Source organism: Embiotoca jacksoni, unplaced genomic scaffold (assembly GCF_022577435.1).
Source record: "Embiotoca jacksoni isolate LCO1_2020_lvr unplaced genomic scaffold, fEmbJac1.0.p SCAF_12, whole genome shotgun sequence".
Lineage (NCBI taxonomy): Eukaryota > Metazoa > Chordata > Actinopteri > Embiotocidae > Embiotoca > Embiotoca jacksoni.
Window position 1 is genome coordinate 14865825 of NW_027185252.1, and position 22710 is coordinate 14888534.

A 22710-nucleotide genomic window follows, 5' to 3' on the forward strand; every position below is an offset into this window, starting at 1 on the left:
GGCTCAGTTTTTACAGAAAGCTCCAGTCCTTTTCTCTGTTGACAGGCTGTCAGACGCTGATGATAGAGAAATGGGTAACCCTGAAACAGCATCTGATCTCTTTTTTTTTCTAGCAACATCAACGGGCAATTATCTACTTGATCCATGAAGGTTTAATTTGAAAAAAAGGTCCTGAGGTGTTTTTTGCAAAGAGCGTAATGGCACGCACAATGATCTCTTTTGCAAGAGCCTTTAAAGACCTCTGAGTCAAAATGACAGGCGGCTTCAGAAGAACCATCCATACACAGCTTGTGTGTGCCAGTCTGCATAAACCAACCTCCTCTCCCTGTTAGAGTGAAGGAGGTTCACATGGGAATCTGTTTGTATGTGTGTTAGGAGGGGCTGCATGAGTACTGTAAACCACAAGAGTATGACAAAAGCCACAAACCCCAAAGTGACAGTGGATGTGACTTTTTTCTGTTTCCCAAACAGGTGTTGATTAGTTTATTTGTTGGAGGAGGAGTGATTACTCTGGTGAGAGCTGACACACTTTTCTGAGAAAATTTGAATGAGTGAGTTGCAGAGCAGAAAACCAGAATCAAAGCTGTTTTTTCTCCTTTACGTAACAGAAAAGATTCAGCTCAAAGTGCCATTGTGAAGTAAATCTCCCCGCTGGGCTTAAACTGTGAAAAAAACAGTGTTAGTTTCTTCTGTCCAAAGAAAAAACTGACAAACAAACTAAAATAGATGCTTGTTCTGCTATGCTGGTGCTAGCCAGCTCCTTGCATCCTCTTCTGATAGCCCCGGGTTACTGATCTGCTTCTGACTGGGTGAAGAGCTGGGAGCCTGAAGTGGGACGGGCAAATAAGGGGAAACTCTGGCCCCGTCCTATTCTCCACTTTTAATGAGCCGTGCGAACATGCAGGAGTAAAACTTCAGGTGTAACAGCGTTGCACACACGCCCGCTGGTCCAAACTGTTTTTCAATGAAAGTGTAAAGGACTCGGGAAGACTGCGCAGGAAATTACGTTGTTTTTTTTTTTTTTTTAAACCTGGAGGATTATTTAACTAATCAGGTATGTTTACCTTCTTTTCTCTATGAGGATGTGGATTTTTAACAGAAAGCTAACAAGCAGATCCATATATGTGGAGTATGAATTTTGTGTTTCCTTTCGCGTGGCGTGAATGAATCATCCATTTTTCAAATGGTGCGTAATTACGCGCAGCTGATGTCCCTGGCGTTTTATGTGTAATAGTTCTGTGGCTGATTTTAGTCAACACTTTTTGCGTTTTTATTTTTATTATGTTTTAATTTTTTTTATTGTATGATCTGGTTCATATCAGCTGAACTTCAGATTTGACAGGTTGTTCGTATAAACCCACTGCCGCTTACATTTAGTGTTTACCTTTCTTTTTCTTTTCCCTTTTTTAAATAAACACCCCTTCCTCCTCCCTAAAATGAGGTTTATTTCGGAATGAATTCGGCCATATCACAACCATTCATACTGTAGACTACCTCTCGTGGCTGATTAAAATGATCTGTGGAAGGTGACCCAGCCTTTTTGTTACCCAAGTCTTTATTTTGAAATGACTCATTCTGTCCGTGTAATAAGCAAAAAGCCTGAGAGGTGAATTTTTCAGCTTTTTTTTTGTTTTTTTTTACATTTTTTTTATTTCTTCATTATGTTTGACGTGCCTGGTTTGGGGAAGCCTGATTAAGCACAGGTGGTCTCTATACAATATGTCCAGCAGCAGACTGCAGGCTGTGGCTTGCACTGAAGCCAGTGCCAGGAATTAAAGTAAGTCAGCCTGTGCTGTGCTCGATAAACAAATAGTGCCTGAGCAGCAGCAAGAGCCCAAAAGGCTACAAAAAAAATGACCTTGTAGAGACATGTTGGCTTTCCTGTGTGTCTGATCTCTCTCCTATGGTTCCTCACTTGGCTTGTTGCTACAACACTTGGCACATCTAACATGCTTACAGTACAGTTCTGACACCTGTGAATGGTGGGAATTAACACTGCCTGGCAATGGGTGTGTGTAAATACTGTCTCACTTCAGGCATGCCATCACTCAGGAACACGGTGAAACTAAGTTCTCAGCTGGTCATGATTCTCAAATAAACCTAAGTCCCCTTTATGTGCTTACTCTTGCTGCATTTACACGGGTCACCCCTGACTAGGAATGTGGCTGCTGCTGAAGTGGAGAAAGACAGAAATACAGTCCTTGTGTTTGACATAAAGCTTCTCGACTCTAAAGTTCACACTTAGTGATGGAAACACATAATTTCAGGGATGTATATGTGAAAAAAAAGAAAAAAATTCAGTGTATTTTTTTTAGAGCTTATGAGCAATTGCTTTGAAGACTCTGGAGCACCAGTCACAGGTGTGTGGTCTGCCCATGCTTGGAGAACCCATTGTGTGCTGGTCTTTGAAACACACACACACACACACACACACACACACACACACACACACACACACACACACACACACACACACACACACACAGCTACTGCACATCCTGTTTGCATTATAGACACTGCATACCTGTGACACTCATGCCAGGTGTGAAATTTGTTCTGCTTTATCAGATTTCTTGCACTTTATGCATTTAAAATCGACAGAAATTTTGCAACAGCCGATCAGCTGGCTTTGCACAAAACTTGCGTAATCTTAGTTAAGGTTGTTTAGTGCATGCAATCCCCATTGTAGTGAAAAAATTATCCCGAGTTGAATTGCACTTTAATTCCTTGAACTATGCAACTTGTCTGAGCTGCTTTGCTTTCATAGAAGTGACCAAGGCCTTTGCATGAAACCTTTCATCCTTTGTTGTGGCACTCAAATTAATGTTTTCTGTTTTATTTGAACATTTTGTAGTTGTTAGCAGGTTGATGTTTTGCTTGGATTGTGTCCCCATGCAGCTAAAATTAGATGCTGGAGATGCTTGCTGTGGCTGAGAATATAGCTTACATGACCTCAGAGGCGAGTTGAACCTACACTGTTGGAACAACCCCTAACTTATCTAAAGTATAACACTGATGTATGCAAGATATACAACACGTACACAGTTTGTAACCCAGTGTGTTTGTATTTTATTGTGGTGGTAAATACTGTGGTATTCTCCAAAGCTATCATGTCATTAGTTCCCCCCAGATCTCTGTTTATTTTTGAGTCTTTGGTTGAACGCGTTTGTTTGCATGTAGGTGTGTGTCCAAGATTGTGTCTCTGCAAGTCCCCTCAGGATCTATTATCTACTGTACAGGAAACTCCCCACAGTGTTTGTCAAGGGATATAATTTCCTCTGCATTTCATAGCTCTGAAAAGGAGGCATTTTAGAGGAACACAAATGAAGAAGTCTCAAATTTTTGTCTTTTTTTTTTGTCATTGCACTTTTTCCAACTGTGATGTCATGCCTCTCTTCAAGGGGACAGAGTCACTAAACTAATTGGCTTCTTCGGGAGCATTTGCAAGCTTTTTGTGAAATATGGAGTTCTCAGTTTTCTGTCATACACCTGATCTCGTTTCTTTACTCGACTCACCTCTCCTCTGCTGCAGGTCTGTCTCCTGCACTGTAGATGTGCATATCTGTTCCAGCTTGTTCCCAGCCTCAGCTTTCTTCCCCCGCGAGGACAAATTGTAGTCCTGACTATGCAGCAGTCATCTACCTGCCTGTCAAAGCACAGCGCTGTGGAAAAACCATGTCAATGTGCATAAATGCTTCCATGGGGAAAGTCCTGCCACTGCCAACAACAGTTAGATTAACTTTTAGCCCAACATGATGTGCTATGTTTGTGGTGTGTATTCACACTGAAGGTGCCATCATTAGATATGAGGTCATACACCCCAAACACAATAAGGACATTATGCACATGTTATGTAGAAGTTTAAACAGAGCTGTGCATAGTTTCTGGAAATAACTGAAAAATTTGAACTCAAGTGCTCCTGTTAAGGATAATTACACAGCACACTTATGTTAACCAGCCTGGCAGGGCTGTGGTGCTTTAAATCAATGTGACAAAGATACAGCAAAGGGTGCTATTTAGACAGTTGGTGCTTCTCTCTTGAGTTTGGAAGGAACTGTTTGTCATTCTGAGAGAAAGTTTTCACTTTGTTTCTGAGAGTTGGATGTGAAGTTGAAACCATTCTGATGTCTGTTGGCTCAATATAAATGTAGGAGGGGTTCGCTTTGCTTAGCATCAAGAGTGGAAATGGGGAAACAGGGAGCTTGGCTCTGCTTACAGGTTAAAAAAAACAACAACAACAAAAACCAGCATACCAGCCACTGCAAAACTAGTACAAAAAAGTTTGTTTGTTTGTGACTGTTTGTCATGAGTGAATACATGGTTATGGCCATGACTGGATTGTTTCCCGTCATTGCCTCCTAATGGGCGTTGACCTCGGGTTCATTTTTTAACTATTGAAGCAGCTTTTAATTAATTAACACTGACCACTTCAGTTGTGCACTGAAACTCTTCCACAACCACCAAAGTTGGAACTACTTCAAATTCATCGCACTTAGCTGCCCCTACTTGTTCCTGGTTAGCTGTGCAAACCTCAATACCAACAGGGTTTCCAGCTGTGAACAGTAGTTGGGCAGAGCCAAGCTGGCTGCCAGGTAACCAGTAGAGACTCCTGGAAGTTACTATGCTGAGTCAAGAAATAGTCTCGCACACTTTCTTATGCTTTGGGCTTTGTATGGGTTTGTGTTGCTCAGTGAAGTTTGCCAGTGCAGATTTCCATTAATACAGAGGACAGGCTGGCTGGTTCCCCCTGTTTCCACTCTACTCTCTACACCAGATACACTAACCATTGGCAGGCACTAGTTTTGCCACACAGTCATGAGATTAGTATCCATGTTTAAATCTAACTTTTAGCAAAGGAGAAAATAAGCCTACATGTTTCTCTAAATATTTAAACTATTCCCACAATGATATTTAAAATGTGGGTGTAGTTTGAATAACTTTACACTCCAGCAGTTGCATTCCAAGATAATAATAAGTCAAAAAAGCCTCAGAGTTATTCCCATTTCTGTTTTTATACCTGGAGAGGACGGATTCCCTTATATGCCTGACAACTGCTCAGTACAATCACAGTCTGACGTGTTACCAACTGGAGCACTTAAAGATTAGAGGCCTTGCTCAAGAGCACCTCAGTAGTTGTACTGAGGTAGGCACTAAGCCACCCTGTTATAGGCAATTTAAAAAAAAAATGATGTGTTACTTATCTAACATTGCTGATATACTGTACACGTCAGACTGAATCGCAGCCCATCTGACCCTTTTTCAGAGGTCACTTTATAATCACATGTTCCCACTTGATCAGATTGAACCTGTTGGTGTGTGGCGGCAGTGACAGACATGACGCCGCCGATCACGGGAGGTACAGCATTCCTCTATTAACGGGGAGGCTTCAGTCATCACCTACCCAGTAAGCAGCGCCATCCCAGCGCTCTGGCACACTGCAGGGACCGGGGTGGCTGTCATATGTAGTCCATCCTCCAGCCTATGTGATGAGACTTTCTCTGGCCACCTGTCTCAGTTCAGACTCGGCTGTTGGAGTGAACGCTGGTGCTATTGTTGCATTACAACAGACTTGTAATGTCTGGTATGACGACTTGGCAACCCACTTCTGATCTTATTAACACAGGCTGCAAGTTTGATTTATGTCTTTATGCGGGCATAACATCTGAATCTGAATAAGAGAGACTGGAAGAAATTTTCTTCTTTCTGTAAACAGACTGTATTTCAAGCTAGGATCCAGCTTGATGTGGTCGTTGCTGTCAAACAAAGAAGCCGAACACAGCCCCTCATTCCTTACACATTAAATTATGTCTGTGCGTGCTCTCTAATAGAGGCTGACTCCATAAATATTAGTGACTTTAACATACAGCTTTGTCTCAGTGTCCAGATGGTTGTTGTGGAGCCTCTGATTGGCAAATACAAGAAACTGGAACAAGAAACAGTAACCTATGCTGAAATACAGCCCTTTGCTGATCTGACCAATCTTTGAAGTGTGACAATGCAACTTACAATACTTTATATGTTCTCAAAATGTTTAACTGGCCACATTAGTCATTCAGCTTTTTGTTCCAGTCCAATGTTGACCTGCTATTTATCGAAAAAAAAATTATAGAAAATGTATCTCAGTAGCAAAAGTTTACTCCATTATGTTTCTAAAAGTGTCAACACTTGTCAGGAATGTTGACTTAAGCCTCCAAATATGCTCTCAGTGAGGATGCAGTGAGCAGAAAATGGTGTTTCAAAGTATAAATCCTGCTGCTTCTCCTGTCTCTTCAAGGTTGTGAGGTTGTACAAGGACATCTGGCTGACCTGCTGAAGCAGCCATCATGATCAGAGCATCACTCACCGCCATCTGCCTCGGTGAGCAACCCTGTGTGTGTCTCTGCAGGAGTATACTGGTTTTAAAATCAGCATTTTGGACTTTAATGTTTCATATCTCCATCAGAATCAGTTTCCTGAACACACACCATCAAAGCATAATGTCCTCTTGTGTGTACAGAAAACACACTGATGATTATGTTACTTTGTCTGCTATTATTTGAAACTCCCGCAGCGCTCCTCTTGTCCTGTGCATGCTGGGCCAAGCCTAACGGATCAAAGAACAAGAAACCAAAGCAAGGTAGACATCATCCACAAACAACCCTGTAATCTCCATCAGTCCTGTGTTATTGTCTACACTGCAGTCGCATGACGTCTTTCACTTCACTCACTCAAAAAGGAAAAAAAAACCAATCCTTTAATAATGCCTGAGAGCAAAAAGAATCCATTTATCCCAGTTAACAGTCAACAGCATTTTAGTGGTTATATTTTAGGGTTAAGGCATTTCCTAATTACATGTTGAAATATAGTTGATCCTGTGACCCTGTTCAGGATAAAGCGGGTTTAGATAATGGATTGATGGAATATAGTTGATGCTATTATGGATGCACATGACAATTCCTTTCTAGATTAACTAATACAATTACCAAAATAAATTTCTAATTTCTAAAGTGATGTTTCTGAATTATGTTATGCTTAAGATCACAGATAAATAAATTGAGAAATGACTGGCATTTTTGCTTGGAAAAAAACTATTATTTGATCATCAACATGGTTTTCATCAGTTAACTGATCAATTAATTGATTAATTTCTTCACCTCTAATTGCAGCACTGTCAAAACATCTAACCCTAAAATGTAAAACATAAAATATGTCATATGTACCCTCCTCATCTTCAGGAAAAAAGTGATCTCGACTCGTCTATAATCCTGTCTTGAACTATCTTGCACTACTTCCCTCCACAGTTGTCCCAGATATAGAGTGTGACGTCAGAGCAGGAAAAATCAATCTCCCAGAGTTCATAGTGAAATGTCCTGCACACTGTAAGGAAACCAAGCAGCAGGTCTATGGCACCGGCGTGTTCGCCTCCATCTCCAGCATCTGCAACGCGGCCATTCACAGGTGAACGGTGGAGGGAAATCAAGCTCGTGTGAGACGTCTTTATGGTGAGTCCTGCAACAGTTGTTTCTGATGAACATTTTGTGTCCACAGCGGCGTCATCACTAACTCCGGAGGAAAGGTGATAGTGAGGAAGATGGCCGGGCAGAACATCTACAAAGGCAGCAACTCCAACGGGGTGCGCTCTCTGTCTTTGCCTAAGTGGAGGGAGTCGTTTGTTGTCTCAGGTATTAATGACAAAGTTAAAAATGTGAAGCCGACATTATTTTTTACAAAAAAAAAGCCCTCCGACAGTGGTCTCTGTGGCGTTTCAGTGGGGAAGCCCAAGAAAGGAGTCATCTACCCATCTACTCTGGACTACGTCCCTTCAAGACCAACCTACGTGAAAACAAGTGAGAGGAGGGTTATTTTTACACTCCTATCATGCATCTGTGATGTGAATATATTCATTTTGGTGCTTTACATTCAGTTTGTCGTTGAGCAGACTGACAGACGTGCAGCGTTTCACAACCACAAGACAATCTGATCAGGATCCAGTCAGCTATTCAGAAGAGATCTCAGTTCAAACAAAACAAAAGTTGGTAAAAACTGAAACATTTTCAGATGAATCAAGATGATCCATTAATTCATATGGTATTTTAGCAGTCTTTAATTCCCTGTATTTTAGCATATGTAGGTAGGATATTACACTGAATTATAGGCATGCTTATTGAACAAAGAATGTTGCACTCCAGGCATCTAAATTTTCACCTGTAACTGAACTTTTGAGATGTGTTTTGGGCTACAAATCACCAGATCAGGTTACCAGATAGACGCTCCTGCGCTTGACTCTGGCATGTTGAACTCCGCTCAGGTTGAATGAGGAGTCGGAGCGCTGCAGTCTGCTGAAGAATGTCAAGAATGCATTACAACACAGCGGCTACTGTAGACGCTCTTCCTCCCCATTCATCCGTCTCGTACGCGACTGCCTTCTTCTGTCGTCTCCCTTCAGGTCAGAAGGAGGCCAAATCACCTGCCGTCACCACGGCGGCGCTGCCTGCAACAACAGCACCCGAAGCCACCACCACGACTCCTGAACCGACCACCATTACCACCACCACACAGGCTCCCACCACCACTACCACCACCACTACTACACCTCCACCACCACCCTCGACTGCCAAGCCCCGAGCTGCTGTCCATAAAGTCAGAGATGCAGGTGAATGAAAACAACTTAAATCGTCGCATACGTGAACAAGAAGTGAAATCCTCTGCAGTCAGCGTGCTGCCTAGTCGACGTCTAACTAACCACATTCAGCAGTTTGTAACTAGAAATGCTGTTTGCCAGAACAAGCCCTCATTTGTGTGAAACTGAGTAATGACGATCGATGATTGCAGCTGGTAATTACACATCGCAACTGCAATCATGACAAATTACAGCAGGTCTGTGATGAAGTTAATACAGTGCCATGCTTGACTGACTATTAACAGTATATATGATCAGCAGACCTTTCATCGCTCATTAAATGAAAACATTATCAGACGGTAATCACTGCGAGTCATCTGCCTCATTCTGGATAGAAATGCAGCTACAGTGAGTAGACAATGCTACAGTATCTTCAGGTATGTGTGCAAATGAGATGGGCCGTGTGCCAGACGAGCTCCCGCCCGTTTATCTCCCCTTCATTTTCTGTAACATTACCTCTCTTCTCTCCATATCGGCACCCCATTTGTCTTTCTTCTATCCAGGCAGCAGTCACCCGTACCTTGCCCATGTGGCAGCCGCAAGTTCAAGTAAGTGAAGCAAGAGGGATTGCTGCTTTCTCTTTTTTGGGGTGGTGGTGGTGGTGGTGTGAGGTGGTGTAGCTCAACACTGGGGTGTGCAGGGATATGTGTTTACATCGAGCATGGACTATTTTCTTCACATCAGTCCTCTGAGTACGGTGTGCATCAGGATTCGGCATGAATTCGGTATTAAAGGTATCGGCAAGTTTGTCATTGGTAATGGCACAACTTCTGTATTTAAGAAGTAGAAATCAGTTCAGTTCACTTGTTTTAAGCTAAAAACTTAAAACAGTAAAGCCATGACTGGGCGTTTGGGCTAAAATTATACACAATTTGCTTTACTTGTTGATAATTTACATGTAATCAAAGCTTTTTTTGTCTAAATTTGCCCACATTGTGTTATTGGTATAGGACAGTCACAGAATGTTCAAGGAAAGATCCCCAGCCAAGGTACAGTATGTCAGTCCTCTCAGTCCTTTCTGCCACATGCAGCAATTCAAGTTGAACTAAACCCTGGCATTTCTTCAAAGTATTCAGAGGAGGTTCCTATCCGAATAGATTTCCACAACGTGCCGGTGCAGGTAAACCACGCTTTTCATCTCCGTGTGTCTTCTTTCATTCTGTCTTTTGGATTGTCAGAAACTGTCTTTATACTTCCTCTCTCTTCCTTTGCTTTTGTCTTTTCTTTTGTACTGATATACATAAACTCTGCATGGTGTCTCTGTTCTGTATGTGCGCAGATGCTTCAAATGACTTTTACTGTTTTTTGTAACACTGAACCGCACCGCAGTCTTCTCGTTCTGTTGTCTTTCAAGTAGAAACAGAACTGAACTGTTTGAACAAAGGATTCAACTATATTCATACTATATTATGTTTGCAAGCATTTGGTATCTTTTTTCTTGGAAAGAAATGTAATATTTCAGGGAGAATGTCTCTTTAACAATATACAGCCGTGCTACAGTTGTGGCTCTATGAGGACGTACTGTGTTTAGTACTTAAGTACATTTAGCTAAATGACAACATTATGATAATGATAATGCAGGTAATGTTTACACACTATGCCATATTCTGTATGATGCACCAGATCAAAACAACCCATGAGTACTGGGTAAAGTTAACCCAGTTTTATGCATTAACCTCACTTTTCAGACCTGAAGCTACGTCCACTTTTATATGCAGTCAATGTTGTGCACCCAGTTCACCATTTCATCAGAGCACGGTAAAGTTCATTAATTAGAATAAAAGACAAATGATAACTGAAGCTGATGGGGATGCTACTAGTACTTTTTTTGTACGTATCAGTAGTAAGTATCTTATTATAAAGTATGCAAATTTGACTTAATGGTGGTGCTCAATGAAAATCAAGGGATAACTAAAAGTATTGAGGATACTTCCTCAGGAAACCATTTATTTCTGAACCAGATTTAATGACAATCAAAACAAAAGTTTAATAAAATATTGTCAACCTGCTTGTGGTGCTAGAGGTAAAGTCAGGGGATCCCTAAAGTCATTAGGATCATCCTTCAGGGACCATGACTCCAGTAGTTGAGATCCAGTCTTGACCAAGGCCGTGGACTGACAGACCGACAATCTGACAATCCAAGACACTTTTCAATACATATGGGAATATTTTCTTCTTCAGAACTATCATTGCTGCTGTAATTATAGGGCATTCCTGAAAAAGAAAAACATTGCTCTCAGCAGAACTTCCTTGGACAAATAAAGGCTTAAAACCAGCAACGGCAATAAGTCTTTGGCTTTATTGCATTTTTATTCTCAGTGACTGCAACTGCCTTGCTGCAGAGTCACCAAATCTATCTATACAATATTTCTTGAGGGAGAATCTCCCGCTAGTCGGCCTTCTTTGCTGCACAGATCTGATTTATAGTTTTGTCCTACAGATGCTCATATTCATCATTACTAAAGCGAATTGTCTCCTCCATCTTCCATGACGATGTGGTATCTGTTTCTCTTTCCTCTGTTAAAAAAAGAACACATTTTAACAAATCATATATAATTGTTAAATTTGCTAAGGTCACCATACAATAGATAATTTTTTTTGATGTGCCAGTGATTCATTTTTATTTCATTTTATATTGTAATATGTTTGTCTCTCAAACTTGGTCCCAGGTCTGCGCAGACCAGAGGCGGGGTCGGCTATCAGGAGGCAGCCATCCACTCCAGTCGGGCCAGGTCAGCCTCATTGTGAACACACACACACACACACACACACACACACACACACACACACACACACACACACACTGACACACACAGAGTTATAAACAAGTAGGGCTGGTGGGGCAGACAGGGAATGCGGGTCAAGGGCAGCAGGAGGGACAGATGTCTTTCTTGGAACAAGAATCCAGGAGACATAAACCGCTGTAAGTCTGACCCTAGTGTTCACACCCATGAGCCCCTGTGATCTTCACCCCAGGGTCACCATTAATCCGCTCCATCAAGCATCTCAGCGAACATTCCTTTCACCATAACTGCTGTTTTCTGTCATCAGGCACATCCTCTCACTTGTATTTTCATTTCCAAGATGAAAAGAAGCAAATGAAGGCTTGTAAATACGCCCAGCATATATCCTTTTTGTTTTTGATATCATGCTGCGGAGAAAATGCCTTCAGCTTCATTCAAAGCAAAACAGCTGGGCTGCATTTGCGGATGGAGTGCCACAACTGAAGCTCTCCTCTACTTCTTCTCTTCTTCCCTCTTTCCTCTCATTCAATCTGCCTGTTTCTCATTGCTACAAACAGCTTTTAACAGGGTTCAGCCTGCCCCACCCGAGCGGACTCCAACCATGAGCCAGTCCAACCCTGGTAAGTATCTCCAGACTCTGAGCGGGAGTCCTCCAACTGCACTTGCAGACAGTCATTGACGTAGAAAGTAGACAGGTCTGATCAAACAGTGGAATAACGAGGACAATAAAACCCCCGGCTGAAATGTTTTATAAAGCAGCACTAATGTTTACCCTCTGTGGGATGCTGTGGTTCAGTGCATGGCCAGTTTTCTATAAACGACGTGCGAAAATACAAACACATACTCAACTGTCACTATGAACATGAACTGTGTGTCAATAGGCCTTAAAGGTGAGAGACGATGTGATACCGCTGTCCTGAATTCATCTTGTGTGCCATATCTTCACTCTGTCTGAGATAACTTTCTCTTTTTAGATAAGACCACGATGAGCAATGTGCTCTGTCAGTACTGTAATAACATCCTATGACAGATCCCATCTGGTCTGGCCTCTTCCCCTCCTTTGTAAATGCTTGCAGCGAGGGAGAGCGAGATGAAAGCCGCAACACCAAGTGGCCCGGTGCTGCTCTCATAGAGACGTATGACCCAGTCCGTTTTTGAGTTTTTCAAGAATAGAAAGCTTTTGGCCATTCAAACCAGGCGAGGTTTGGCTCACCGAGGAACGTGCTTCTGTTTTTTCTCCTGTGGAATGCAAAACCATGGATCTCTAAAGTTAGACAGGCCTATATCTGTTTAAATGATGGCTGATCATATGATTGGATTTCTAAAATGCAGTGAAAGCTGCATGCTTTATTTGACTAACCTTTTGCTCCCGAGATGTTGATCAGAGCAGAAAACTGGTAATTAGATCGATTGATGTGATTTTTTTTTTTTAAATTGATTGATCCCCTGAGGGAGATTCTTCTGGCTGGAGGTCAGAGGTCAGTGGTCAGGATCAGCCACACAGCAGCGCCCCTGGAGAGTCTTTCTCAAGGACACTCTTTCAGGATGGATGCTTGCCGACGTTGTCCTTTTGAACTCTGATTTATGAGTTGAAGGATTTTCTTCCCAGTCACTTTGCCACCTGGCTGCCCCAAACAGATGTTTGAATTTACTGCTAAGATTGCTGGAAATGTTACGATCCAGAACTGCCTGGCAGTTGTTACGAGACCTGCCCGCTCGACGGCCACAAAGCTTGACGATAAACCTCCTAACGGTGTTCAGCGGAGGTCTGTGCTGGTGTTACATCAGTTTTAGTTCACGGCTTTCAGTAAAATTACGTTTCACTTATAAAGAGTAGACATTTTGCAGTGAGCTCCAAACGAAGGTGAGGATCAGTATCTCCGATCTTGCTCTGACCTTGTGGCCGCAGTGATCACTGAAGTGGCTATGATCGAGAGAGTTAAACTCAATCCTTTTAAAGCACCTGTTTCATTAGAAAAAATAACACCACTGTCTGCTGTATAGGGCTGAGCCTTTGACCAGCAGCAGATTAGGCTAATCTCTGCGTCCTACTATCTACACTGTCCCTGGTTTGACACCAACTCTAGAATAATACTCTCACGCTTCACTGGGCAGCAGGCCGGGCTCTCCAAGCCCGTCCTAATCAACAAAGGCCTGCTCACTAGCTGCCACTGGATGGGAACCTCAAAGCCCGGGCTGTGTGTTTGTGTAAGCTACCCATCCACCACAGAGAGGGGTTAACTGAAGTGTGTTGTCATGGTTTAGCCAGTTTAGACAAATGGGATGCACTCTTATGGTTTTTGCTCAGCTGTTTGGGCCTCTGGTGTTCAATCACATTTCAATTAACCTGCAGCCGCGCAAGAGTGTGGCTGATTGCCGCTTCATAAGGTGAAACTTTGTGTGAACAAAGCAGCAGAAGCAGCAGACAGTTCTCTCAGCGGTCAGGTCTTCCTCTGTCTCTCTACTCGGCAGGAGTCTGAGTGACTACTGTATGTTTAGTGTCTGACTCAAGGCTGAGCATCTTGTGCATACTTCACTAAATAACCTGGTCGGTTTAGTGGAAGTCACAAGTATGCTCCTCCCTGATGCTTGTCCTGAACGCAGCTTTCTAATCTTCCCCTGGACAGCTTTTCCCAGAAGGGATTGGCCGCCCCCTTCTTTTCCTCGTCCTGATTGGTTCCCGGGGGCTCGACGACCAGCAGGTACCAAACACAGCAGCAACAAATCATCCTTCATCAACAACTCAGAAATATATTCTAATTTAATGTTAATGTTTTGATTAATGTGTAAACTAACTGAGGTAAGACTGGTGTTGGGAAGGTTACTTTTATGTGATAAATTACAGATTATGAGTTACTCTTTCAAAAATATATTAAATCGTGAATAATTGAATGACATTATTGAAGTAATCTGACTTATTATATTTATTAACTTTTCTAACAAATGTTTTAAACTAGGCTGTGAAGCTAAAAAGTCCTAAAATTTATTTATTTATTTTTTTTTTTTTAAAAATAAGTCAGTGTAAACCTTTATAACAGAACTCAACACTACTGTCAAATCGAATTTTAATGTTCTTCAATATTACTTGAATTACGATTGAAATGCTTTGATTTTAAAGCACAAATACTAAAACAAACTACAAGTATATCGATCACAACTGACTGCAGTGGAATAAAAATATTCCCAGAACCTCAAACCAGGTTTACATTCAGGTCGACTCCTTGCTGAGTGATGATAGTGTTTTTAACTCTGGTCCCTTGAATGACTCTCTTTAAATATATCTTCATCTTGTCCAACGACATCGCCAACCGCCTTGGCGTGGATGCTTAAATCAATGCATTTGATTGGCAATCAAGAGACAAAAGACTACCAGTCAAAAACAAGGCTCAAAATTTGAGTGCATACTTTCAAATGAATGAAGTAGACAGAAAAGATTTCTGTGCAGCAGAAAGATGGAAAGCATTAGAATGAATATAATAATCTACATGTATGCTTATTAACAAAAGTTATATATATTCAATTACATTTATATTGTAGTATAATTACATGTAACTAGTTACGCCCCAACACTGGTTAAAACTATGGTTGCAATATGTTTAATAATTTCTCTTTTAAAGCCACTTTTACAATCGCCACGTTTTCAATTTAGGAATCTGTTGCCAATTACGATAACTTATAAATTACACATTTTTAGACCTGTCATTTAAGGTCAGAAACTATTTTGGATGTTTATTAATGCGGCTAAATAAAGGGAAAAAGTTACTTTGAAAATCAATTTTTGATGAAAGTTTTTGATGAAAAAGACAGAATATGAGAAGTTATCTCATTTCTGGTCGTTCACAGTCTCCAGCATGTTGCATCCAACCATCAGAGTATGTGTTAACCATGGGTGGCTTTGACTTTGTTACCAATACTTTAATGTAGGTGCTTTGAGGTGAATGCCAACATGTCCAGATTCTTTTTTGAATAGTACTTTGTATATCCATGGCTCACAAAGACAATGGTAACAGATCAATTTAATGTTGACCATGTTCACCATCTTGGTTTGCTTATTGGCACTAAATACATCGTGCGGCTGAGACTGATGTGAATGTCATTAGTCTCAGCGCCCTGAATGTAACCCCTGTAGTCGCTGATGCTTCCGCCTTCCCTGCTACACATTCAGATGTTAGTTATGCAGTTCCAGACTCAGGATACACGTGGAGTGAGACGGACACACCTGAGATTACAGGTAAGTCTCTGCCACACACACACACGATGGTTCGGTTTGTACTGCCCCCCCCCCCTCCCCCCTTCACTGTGGCGGGTCACCACACTTTGTATCCGGTGGTGTTGCATGTGCAAACACAGCATGCTCGTGTGACTGATACGGTGTTGCATCTGCTGACCATGTATGTGTTGAATTGAGTCCACGTGTAAGTACATGCAATGTGTCTCTGAGGACATGGTGTTTACGTGCCATCTGCCTGCCATATGAGAGATTCTTTGAAGTGTGGAAGAGAAGCGCATTGGGCAGGTTTATTTTGCATGTGAGAGGGAGATACTTGTGAGGTGATAATTCTGCACAAAGCCCTTGTTTTCACTGGTCTGGGATTGGTTGGGGGGGGGAATAAGTGACCAATCACAGCCATGGAAATGTGTCCTTTTCCCCTCTGAAGTTCTGTCCAAACTAACGGGTCTCAAAACATCCTCCTCTAGCTCGGGATCACAGGCCTGATATCTCAGAGTTTGAGCGCTGGTTTTATAACTTTGGACCGTACCGTAAGTGTTTTTCTATTTCTATTTACTGGGAACTAACAAGTCTTCAGGTTTTATATTGTTATATTGGAGGGAACACCTGCTTGTTTCCGCTCATTGACAGAACACACAACACAACTTCCCAGACATGACCACACTACTATGTTGTAATGTGTTGATTTTAAATGAATTTGTTCCCTTCAGACAGAACCCGGCTAGCTGTTTCCCCCTGCTTCTACTCTTTATGCTAAGCTAGGCTAATTGCCTCCTGGCTCTAGCTTCCTACTCAACACAGACATAAGAAAGGCATCAATTTTCTCCTCTAATTCTGGGCAAGAGAACAAATAAGCAGATTCCCCAAAATAAAAACACATTTGATTTGTTTTCTGTCACAGCCTTCACACAAAAAACTACATCTAAACCACTTACTGTATGGCCCACTGATAAGGACACACAAAAAGCTCTCACTTTCAGATTACAGGCCGCGGTTTCATCTGTCTGAAGACTCATCCAAGCCTCTGGATCTAAAGGACATGGTTTGGAAAACCGAGTGGCTGAGCCATTTCCTGCGTGCACCACACAAACACCACCACACATCCATCCAAATGGAGCATGGAGCCAATGGGAGCGGGCCACTGTAATGCCATGGTGTGTTTATGTTTCACGTGTCGTAGTTTCTCACTGATGATGCTTTTACTTTTAGCGCCCCGATCCCCTGACTCGGATGGCAGAATGGACACATCCCATACTAAAGGTGAGAAGTGGTTACCGTGGCTGCAAACACCTGCTTGTATCCAGGGAGCCATCATCTTATCGATACAGCATTCCCAATTAGCTATTCATTAAGTCGCAAGATGTTCCTTAACTGCTGCTGCTGCTGCTTTCTAATTACTTTATGATTTTCTAACCAAAAAGACACAATATTGCAATACGGTGAGTGCTGTGAAATGCTGCTTTGTGGTGCTAACGCTGAGCTTGTATGATATCATCTATGCAGTGGAGCCAGTGGACACCTGGAAGCCGGAAGCAAACCTTTATGAATCAGGTACGATATCCTGCACTCGCTCCTCGTTCTGCCCTCCCAAAAGAGCCACTTTACCAGTAAACCCTCTGCTCTGACTGTAAGTACAAACCAAACCGAGGCTGTCCACAGAAAGGTTTCTGGGTTTCTGCTCAGCCTGTAATTGAAGGGATTTGGAGGACGAGTCAAATGCCATGGTTGCTTGAGGATAAAAATCTGTTCCTGTTTGCCGTAATGTTTGCCACAACAAATACTGGCTAACATTTAAGATCTCTGGAAAGTGGACAGCTGGAAATTTTACCAAACAAGCTTTCAGGTTTCAAAACCAGACATTTACTTACACTTTGGAGTTAGAGAGCAGAGAATATATTTTCATGACAAAGCTCGATTGCATTGCCTCGGATGATGAAAAGGTGTTTTTCTAGCATCCCTCATAAGATAGAGTTTTCTACAATTTTCATAATGTGTATGTTGATCAGATAATCAAATTTCCAGTAAAATGTATAAAAATATATTCTTCACTCGATGCCTAAAGAGTAGATTTTTAGTTGACTTTCGGCTTTAAACACTTGTTTCGTAATTTCCAGGCTTCAAAGTGAGAGAGCAAGACCCGGTCCCCAGAGCACCAGAGCCGGTTTCACAGGGAGACCCAAGTATGTTTCTCTCAGTACTTTTTTTTATAGCTACAATCTGTAGGATTCATAATGTCTTTGAAACTATTCTTGTTGGACTGTATATCTTTGTTAGACTGAATTCATCCTGCTAAGAAACATTGTCATGTTTACATTCATTTCTTTCTCACCAAAACACACGACAGTGTGTATGTGTATATTCTTGAGGGCGAGCACATATGTTGAAAGGATTTCTTTCCTCATAAAACAATTTCAAATCTTTTTTTTAAATGAACTAGGCTGTTGGTCCCTGTATTGGGTTGTAGTTGGCTAATATGACTAAAATTGATGTATAGCCTTTGTTGTGTTTCATTTCTGCTGCATCAAACTGGGTAGAGGTGCAGCTGAGAATTTTAAAAACTGTTTCCATAACATCAGTGCTTATTGACTCATTATGAAAGGACTATTATTCAGTCTTTATTTAAGAATTTTGATTAGCCAGAAGTACAAAAATTATAAAAGAAAATTAAGCTTTTCCAGATCTTGCTTTAGGCTGTTGATGGGAACAGAGATTATTCTAAGACAAAGTGTCTCTCCTCCACAGAGCCCAACATTGTTCAGTATGGCCTTACACTTGTAGAATTCTTTCTGATTAATTTTGTTGGTTTTGTGAAATAGAAATCTTTTTTCTCTTGAGGTGTTAATTACATTGTTTACATATATTTTTGTTGGCTCATCGTGGCTTTAACTAACAACATACAGTGTGTTTATAATCTGCTGTAAGCCTGTGGTGTGTCCGGTTTGTACAGACTGTAAGGTGGACCTGGCCTTCCTGATGGATGGGAGCTGGAGCATTGGGAAGAGGCGTTTTAAGATCCAGAAGGACTTCCTGTCTGATGTGGCTCAGGCCATCAACGTGGGTGTGGCTGGACCCATGATGGGCATCATCCAATATGGGTAACCTCCCCGTTCTGCTTATGTTCCTGTGAACCAGTCGTACATACAAAGAGATAACATGATTGCTTGTTGTGTTTTCTGAAGAGACGACCCTGTGACAGAGATCAGCCTGAAGACTCACTCCAGCTCCAGAGAGGTGAAGTCCACCATAGATAAGATTGTGCAGAAGGGCGGCCTCTCCAATGTGGGTGAGTGAGCCGCCACAAGCTGCCAGCTATACAGCAAAAGCCTACAAACACAAGTGTGAAAGGGAAAGGGGTGCAATTATCGCGTGGTTTACTGCCCATGGCACATTTTCACATGCAAGGATGGAATTAAATCTAAATTTGTTGCAAGACACTGTTTGCTAAATTACAGTCCTGCCTCTGTGAGCCGTGTTTTTCTTCGGCTCTGACCATAAAGCATTTGGTTTTATACCAGCCTGTGGGGATCACTGCTGTATTTCTGATCTGGTTGGTGCGTCAGCATGCATCCACTGCCACATGTGTCTTTATGACTTGCTAAATTTTGCATACTGATACAAATAGTGTTTGTGTTTGCCCAGAAATGCCCTGTAATCATACAATCGTGTGGGGGGTTGTAAAGTCCCCAGCGGAGCCTCAACTGCTTTTGTTAAGACCACCAACAAGATTATGGCACACTTCATGATAGGATATTATTATTTTAGTTTTGATATACAGAAAATATAAAATGCATTATGTCTCTGTATGAACAGAAATGTGTTTTGTGTACAAAATATTAATTGCAGTACTATGTAAAATGTTTATATGGCTTAAAGTATTTTTTTAGGGTTGGTCTGTACACATTGGTGAAGAAAATCAAAACAAAACAAAAATCTGTCCTTTAAATGTAGATGAGAAATAAAAAATGTCAAGTGTCCTTTCTGCAGTTCATATTCTACTGTCCATTTTTTCTAAAATCATAGCTTGAGTAACAACTTTGTGAATTATTTTTGCCCAAATGCATTCCTGCATTGCACCGCAGCCTTGTGTATAACGTGGATGTAGCATCATTTAACCGTCTCTCTGTCGCCCCCTGGTGTCCTGCACAGGAAAGGCCCTCTCCTACATCAACAAGCAGTACTTCAGTGATGCCAACGGAAACCGAGGAGGAGCCCCCAACGTGGCCGTGGTGCTGGTGGACGGCTGGCCCACAGACAAGGTGGAGGAGGCCTCTCGGCTCGCCCGCGAGTCCGGCATCAACATCTTCTTTGTCACCATCGAGGGTCCGGATGACAGTGAGAAGCAAAACCTGGTTGAGGCCAACTTCGTTGAGAAGGTGGAGTAAAGTCCCAGAGGTGTGTCAGTGCTTAATGACTGAAGTGAAAGCAGTTTGAACCCCACTGTGTCATGTCATCCCGCAGGCTGTGTGCCGGACAAACGGCTTCTACTCCCTCCCCGTGAACAGCTGGTTTGCCCTGAGGAAGGCCGTGCAGCCCCTGGTGAAGCGAGTGTGCGACACAGACCGCCTGCTGTGCAGCAAAACCTGCCTCAACGCCAACGACATCGCCTTCGTGATTGACGGCTCCAGCAGCGTCGGGACCGGCAACTTCCGCACGGTGCTGCAGTTTGTGGCCAACGTCACGCGAGAGTTTGAGATCTCGGACACGGACACACGGGTCGGAGCCGTGCAGTACACCTACGAGCAGAGGCTGGAGTTCGCCTTCGGCCAACACAACAACAAGGGAGAGCTGCTGAACGCCATCAAACGCATCAACTACTGGAGCGGCGGCACCAGCACCGGCGCCGCCATCACCTACGCGGCAGAGCAGCTTTTCAGCAAGTCCAAACCCAACAAGCGCAAGATCATGATTGTCATTACAGATGGGCGCTCCTATGATGACGTCAGGGCACCTGCACTAGCTGTTCATCGCCAAGGTGAGAGGTCATGAAAACATATAGATCAAGTCCAGCAGTGATTATCACCTCACTGAAAACTTTGTTAAAACTCAATAAGAGTTGGAGGGTGCTGGTTCACAGTGAGGCGTCATGCAGTGTGTGTTTACTGTGACAAACACGTGTGTGTGTGTGTGTGTGTGTGTGTGTGTGTGTGTGTGTGTGTAACCTGCTGTCCCTCCTCCCCTGATCCAGGTGTGATCGCCTACTCCATCGGCATCGCCTGGGCCGCCCAGGACGAGCTGGAATACATCGCCACAGACCCCGACAAGGAGCACTCCTTCTTCGTGGACGAGTTCGACAACCTCTACAAATTTGTACCCAAGATCATCCACAACATCTGCCAGGAGTTCAACTCGCAGCCCAGAAACTGAGGACAGATGTGTGTGTGTGTGTGTGTGTGTGTGTGTGTGTGTGTGTGCGCGCGTGCGTGCGTGTGTGTGTCTTTGAGGGGAGAGGGGGAGGGGGAGGTGTAGAGAGGGACGTGTTGAATCTGGGCCGTCTTATGGAACACTGATTGTAAATTGACTCCCTGCGGCCCGGATGTCGGTGCTGGATTGGCTGCAGTGGAGAGGGAGGGGGGTTTGAATTTAGGTGAGGATTGTGGGTTTGGACAAAACAAATAAAGTGTATCAGCGTTCGGTCCCAAATATACAGATGGTGCTGATGAGAGAGGATTTGCATATGCCACATCTGTGCAGCGGTGCCAGATGTTCTCTGTTGGTGCCACAAAGAGAACTGTATCGTCCTAATCTTTTAAACTAACGGTGCCAGTACTTCATCCTGTATGAAGGCTTTATAAGTCGTAACTTGTTTTATTATTTTTAACAAAAAATTTACTGTTTCTTTCCAGATCAGTTAAGAATAATTTATGAACCTTTGGGTTGCCAGGTTGTGAAATATCCTTCTAGATTGTGATAGTGTGGTTTTTTTTTAAGGTTGGAAAACAGCTGCACACCATTTGAACTAAAATGCATTTGTTAATTTTCCGTAAATCACCTTTGACTGAAGATTTGATTAATTAAATTTGCAACTACAAGCCTTTAATATTATATATTATATATACTATATATATATATATATATATATATATAAGTGACATGCAGAAGGAGCCAAAGATCATTTTCAACACTTGGCAACCCTAAAGTTGTTCTTTAATAAAGTCTTAGTAAATGATTTATTAACATTATTAAAGTACTTAATAACAACTTATATCACCTTTATAAAGGGTGTCTTACTCAGATGTGGCACCAAAATGATAAGAAACATGAAGCTACCTTACTGGGATATGGTGCTTGCAGAGAAATATAGATTTAAAGCATGTCTAGCACTTCCTCTTACAGCTTAAACATACTTCATAAACTTAATAATATGGTGCTTTTGTACAATTGTCTGTGAAGAGGATGTCCTTTATTAGATTTGGTGCATTTTGATCTTCCTAATAGGAGAGATTTGATAGTAGGGACATTGTTGAAGTTCCTGCACTATGGTGCTGATATTTCTGTCGACACGAGTCTTGCGTGCAGCCAAAAACGTGGATGCAAAATGCAAAATCAACAACATGGAACAAGGACGCGGACATGTGGGAGAAGTGAGCTTGTGTTTCTTCGTATAGTGACGGCAGATTGAAAAAAAAAAAAAAATGACTGGAATGAAAGCGATCCATCTGGTCACTCTTTGTTTTCTAACAGTGGTGTCTTCTAACATTGCAGGCATTTCTCGTTTTTTTTTAAAAAGAGTATTTATGATTTTATCCCTCTTTTGCCCTGTTTGTACATATGCATATTAAAAGCCTTTCGCTAATAATGTTCAGATAATTGATCAATATTTTTTTCCCACAATTTTTAATAAAATAAAGAAAATGAAGAGAATTTACAGTGGTGGTTTTCTCCTGGATTTTTGTTGATGTGATTTCAGATTTTTTTTTTATTTTCAAACACACACTCCTCGGGTTAACTCAATCAAATCTGAACTCAAGGACACAAAACATGTACATTTTGGTGACCTGTATTTCTGAAGATATTCTCATCTCAGACGTCATCAGGATAAATATCAGTATATCTACTTATAAACTGAACCAGCTTCA

The 22710-nt window shown here is 42.1% G+C and overlaps 1 protein-coding gene across 3 annotated transcripts; it reads left to right on the forward strand.

Moving 5' to 3' along the window:
* The first annotated feature begins 808 nt into the window (after positions 1-808).
* Positions 809-22501, forward strand: vit (vitrin). 3 transcript variants are annotated; one of them, XM_069145026.1, is made up of 23 exons: positions 809-1054; positions 6275-6357; positions 6551-6616; positions 7281-7437; positions 7528-7661; positions 7749-7826; positions 8426-8632; positions 9163-9207; positions 9610-9648; positions 9729-9779; positions 11329-11391; positions 11961-12023; positions 14031-14105; positions 15569-15634; positions 16102-16164; positions 16844-16894; positions 17138-17185; positions 17749-17814; positions 18582-18729; positions 18814-18917; positions 19781-20007; positions 20093-20606; positions 20820-22501. In XM_069145026.1, exons 2-23 carry the CDS (start codon positions 6324-6326, stop codon positions 20996-20998), a joined length of 2478 nt encoding a protein of 825 aa, XP_069001127.1. In that variant the 5' UTR covers positions 809-1054; positions 6275-6323; the 3' UTR covers positions 20999-22501. The 3 variants fall into 3 exon arrangements, with proteins under 3 accessions (XP_069001127.1, XP_069001128.1, XP_069001129.1); XM_069145027.1 differs by lacking the exon at positions 16102-16164; XM_069145028.1 differs by lacking the exons at positions 9163-9207; positions 9610-9648; positions 9729-9779 and having other exon boundaries at positions 810-1054.
* The last annotated feature ends 209 nt before the right edge of the window (positions 22502-22710 follow it).

Bases quoted from the DNA above. Each gene is read 5' to 3' on its own strand.
- vit (XM_069145026.1), top strand. From the start codon at position 6,324: ATGATCAGAGCATCACTCACCGCCATCTGCCTCG. The intron at 14,106-15,568 runs GTACCAAACACA...CTACACATTCAG, and splicing joins GGGGGCTCGACGACCAGCAG to ATGTTAGTTATGCAGTTCCA. The intron at 16,165-16,843 runs GTAAGTGTTTTT...TTTTACTTTTAG, and splicing joins TTATAACTTTGGACCGTACC to CGCCCCGATCCCCTGACTCG.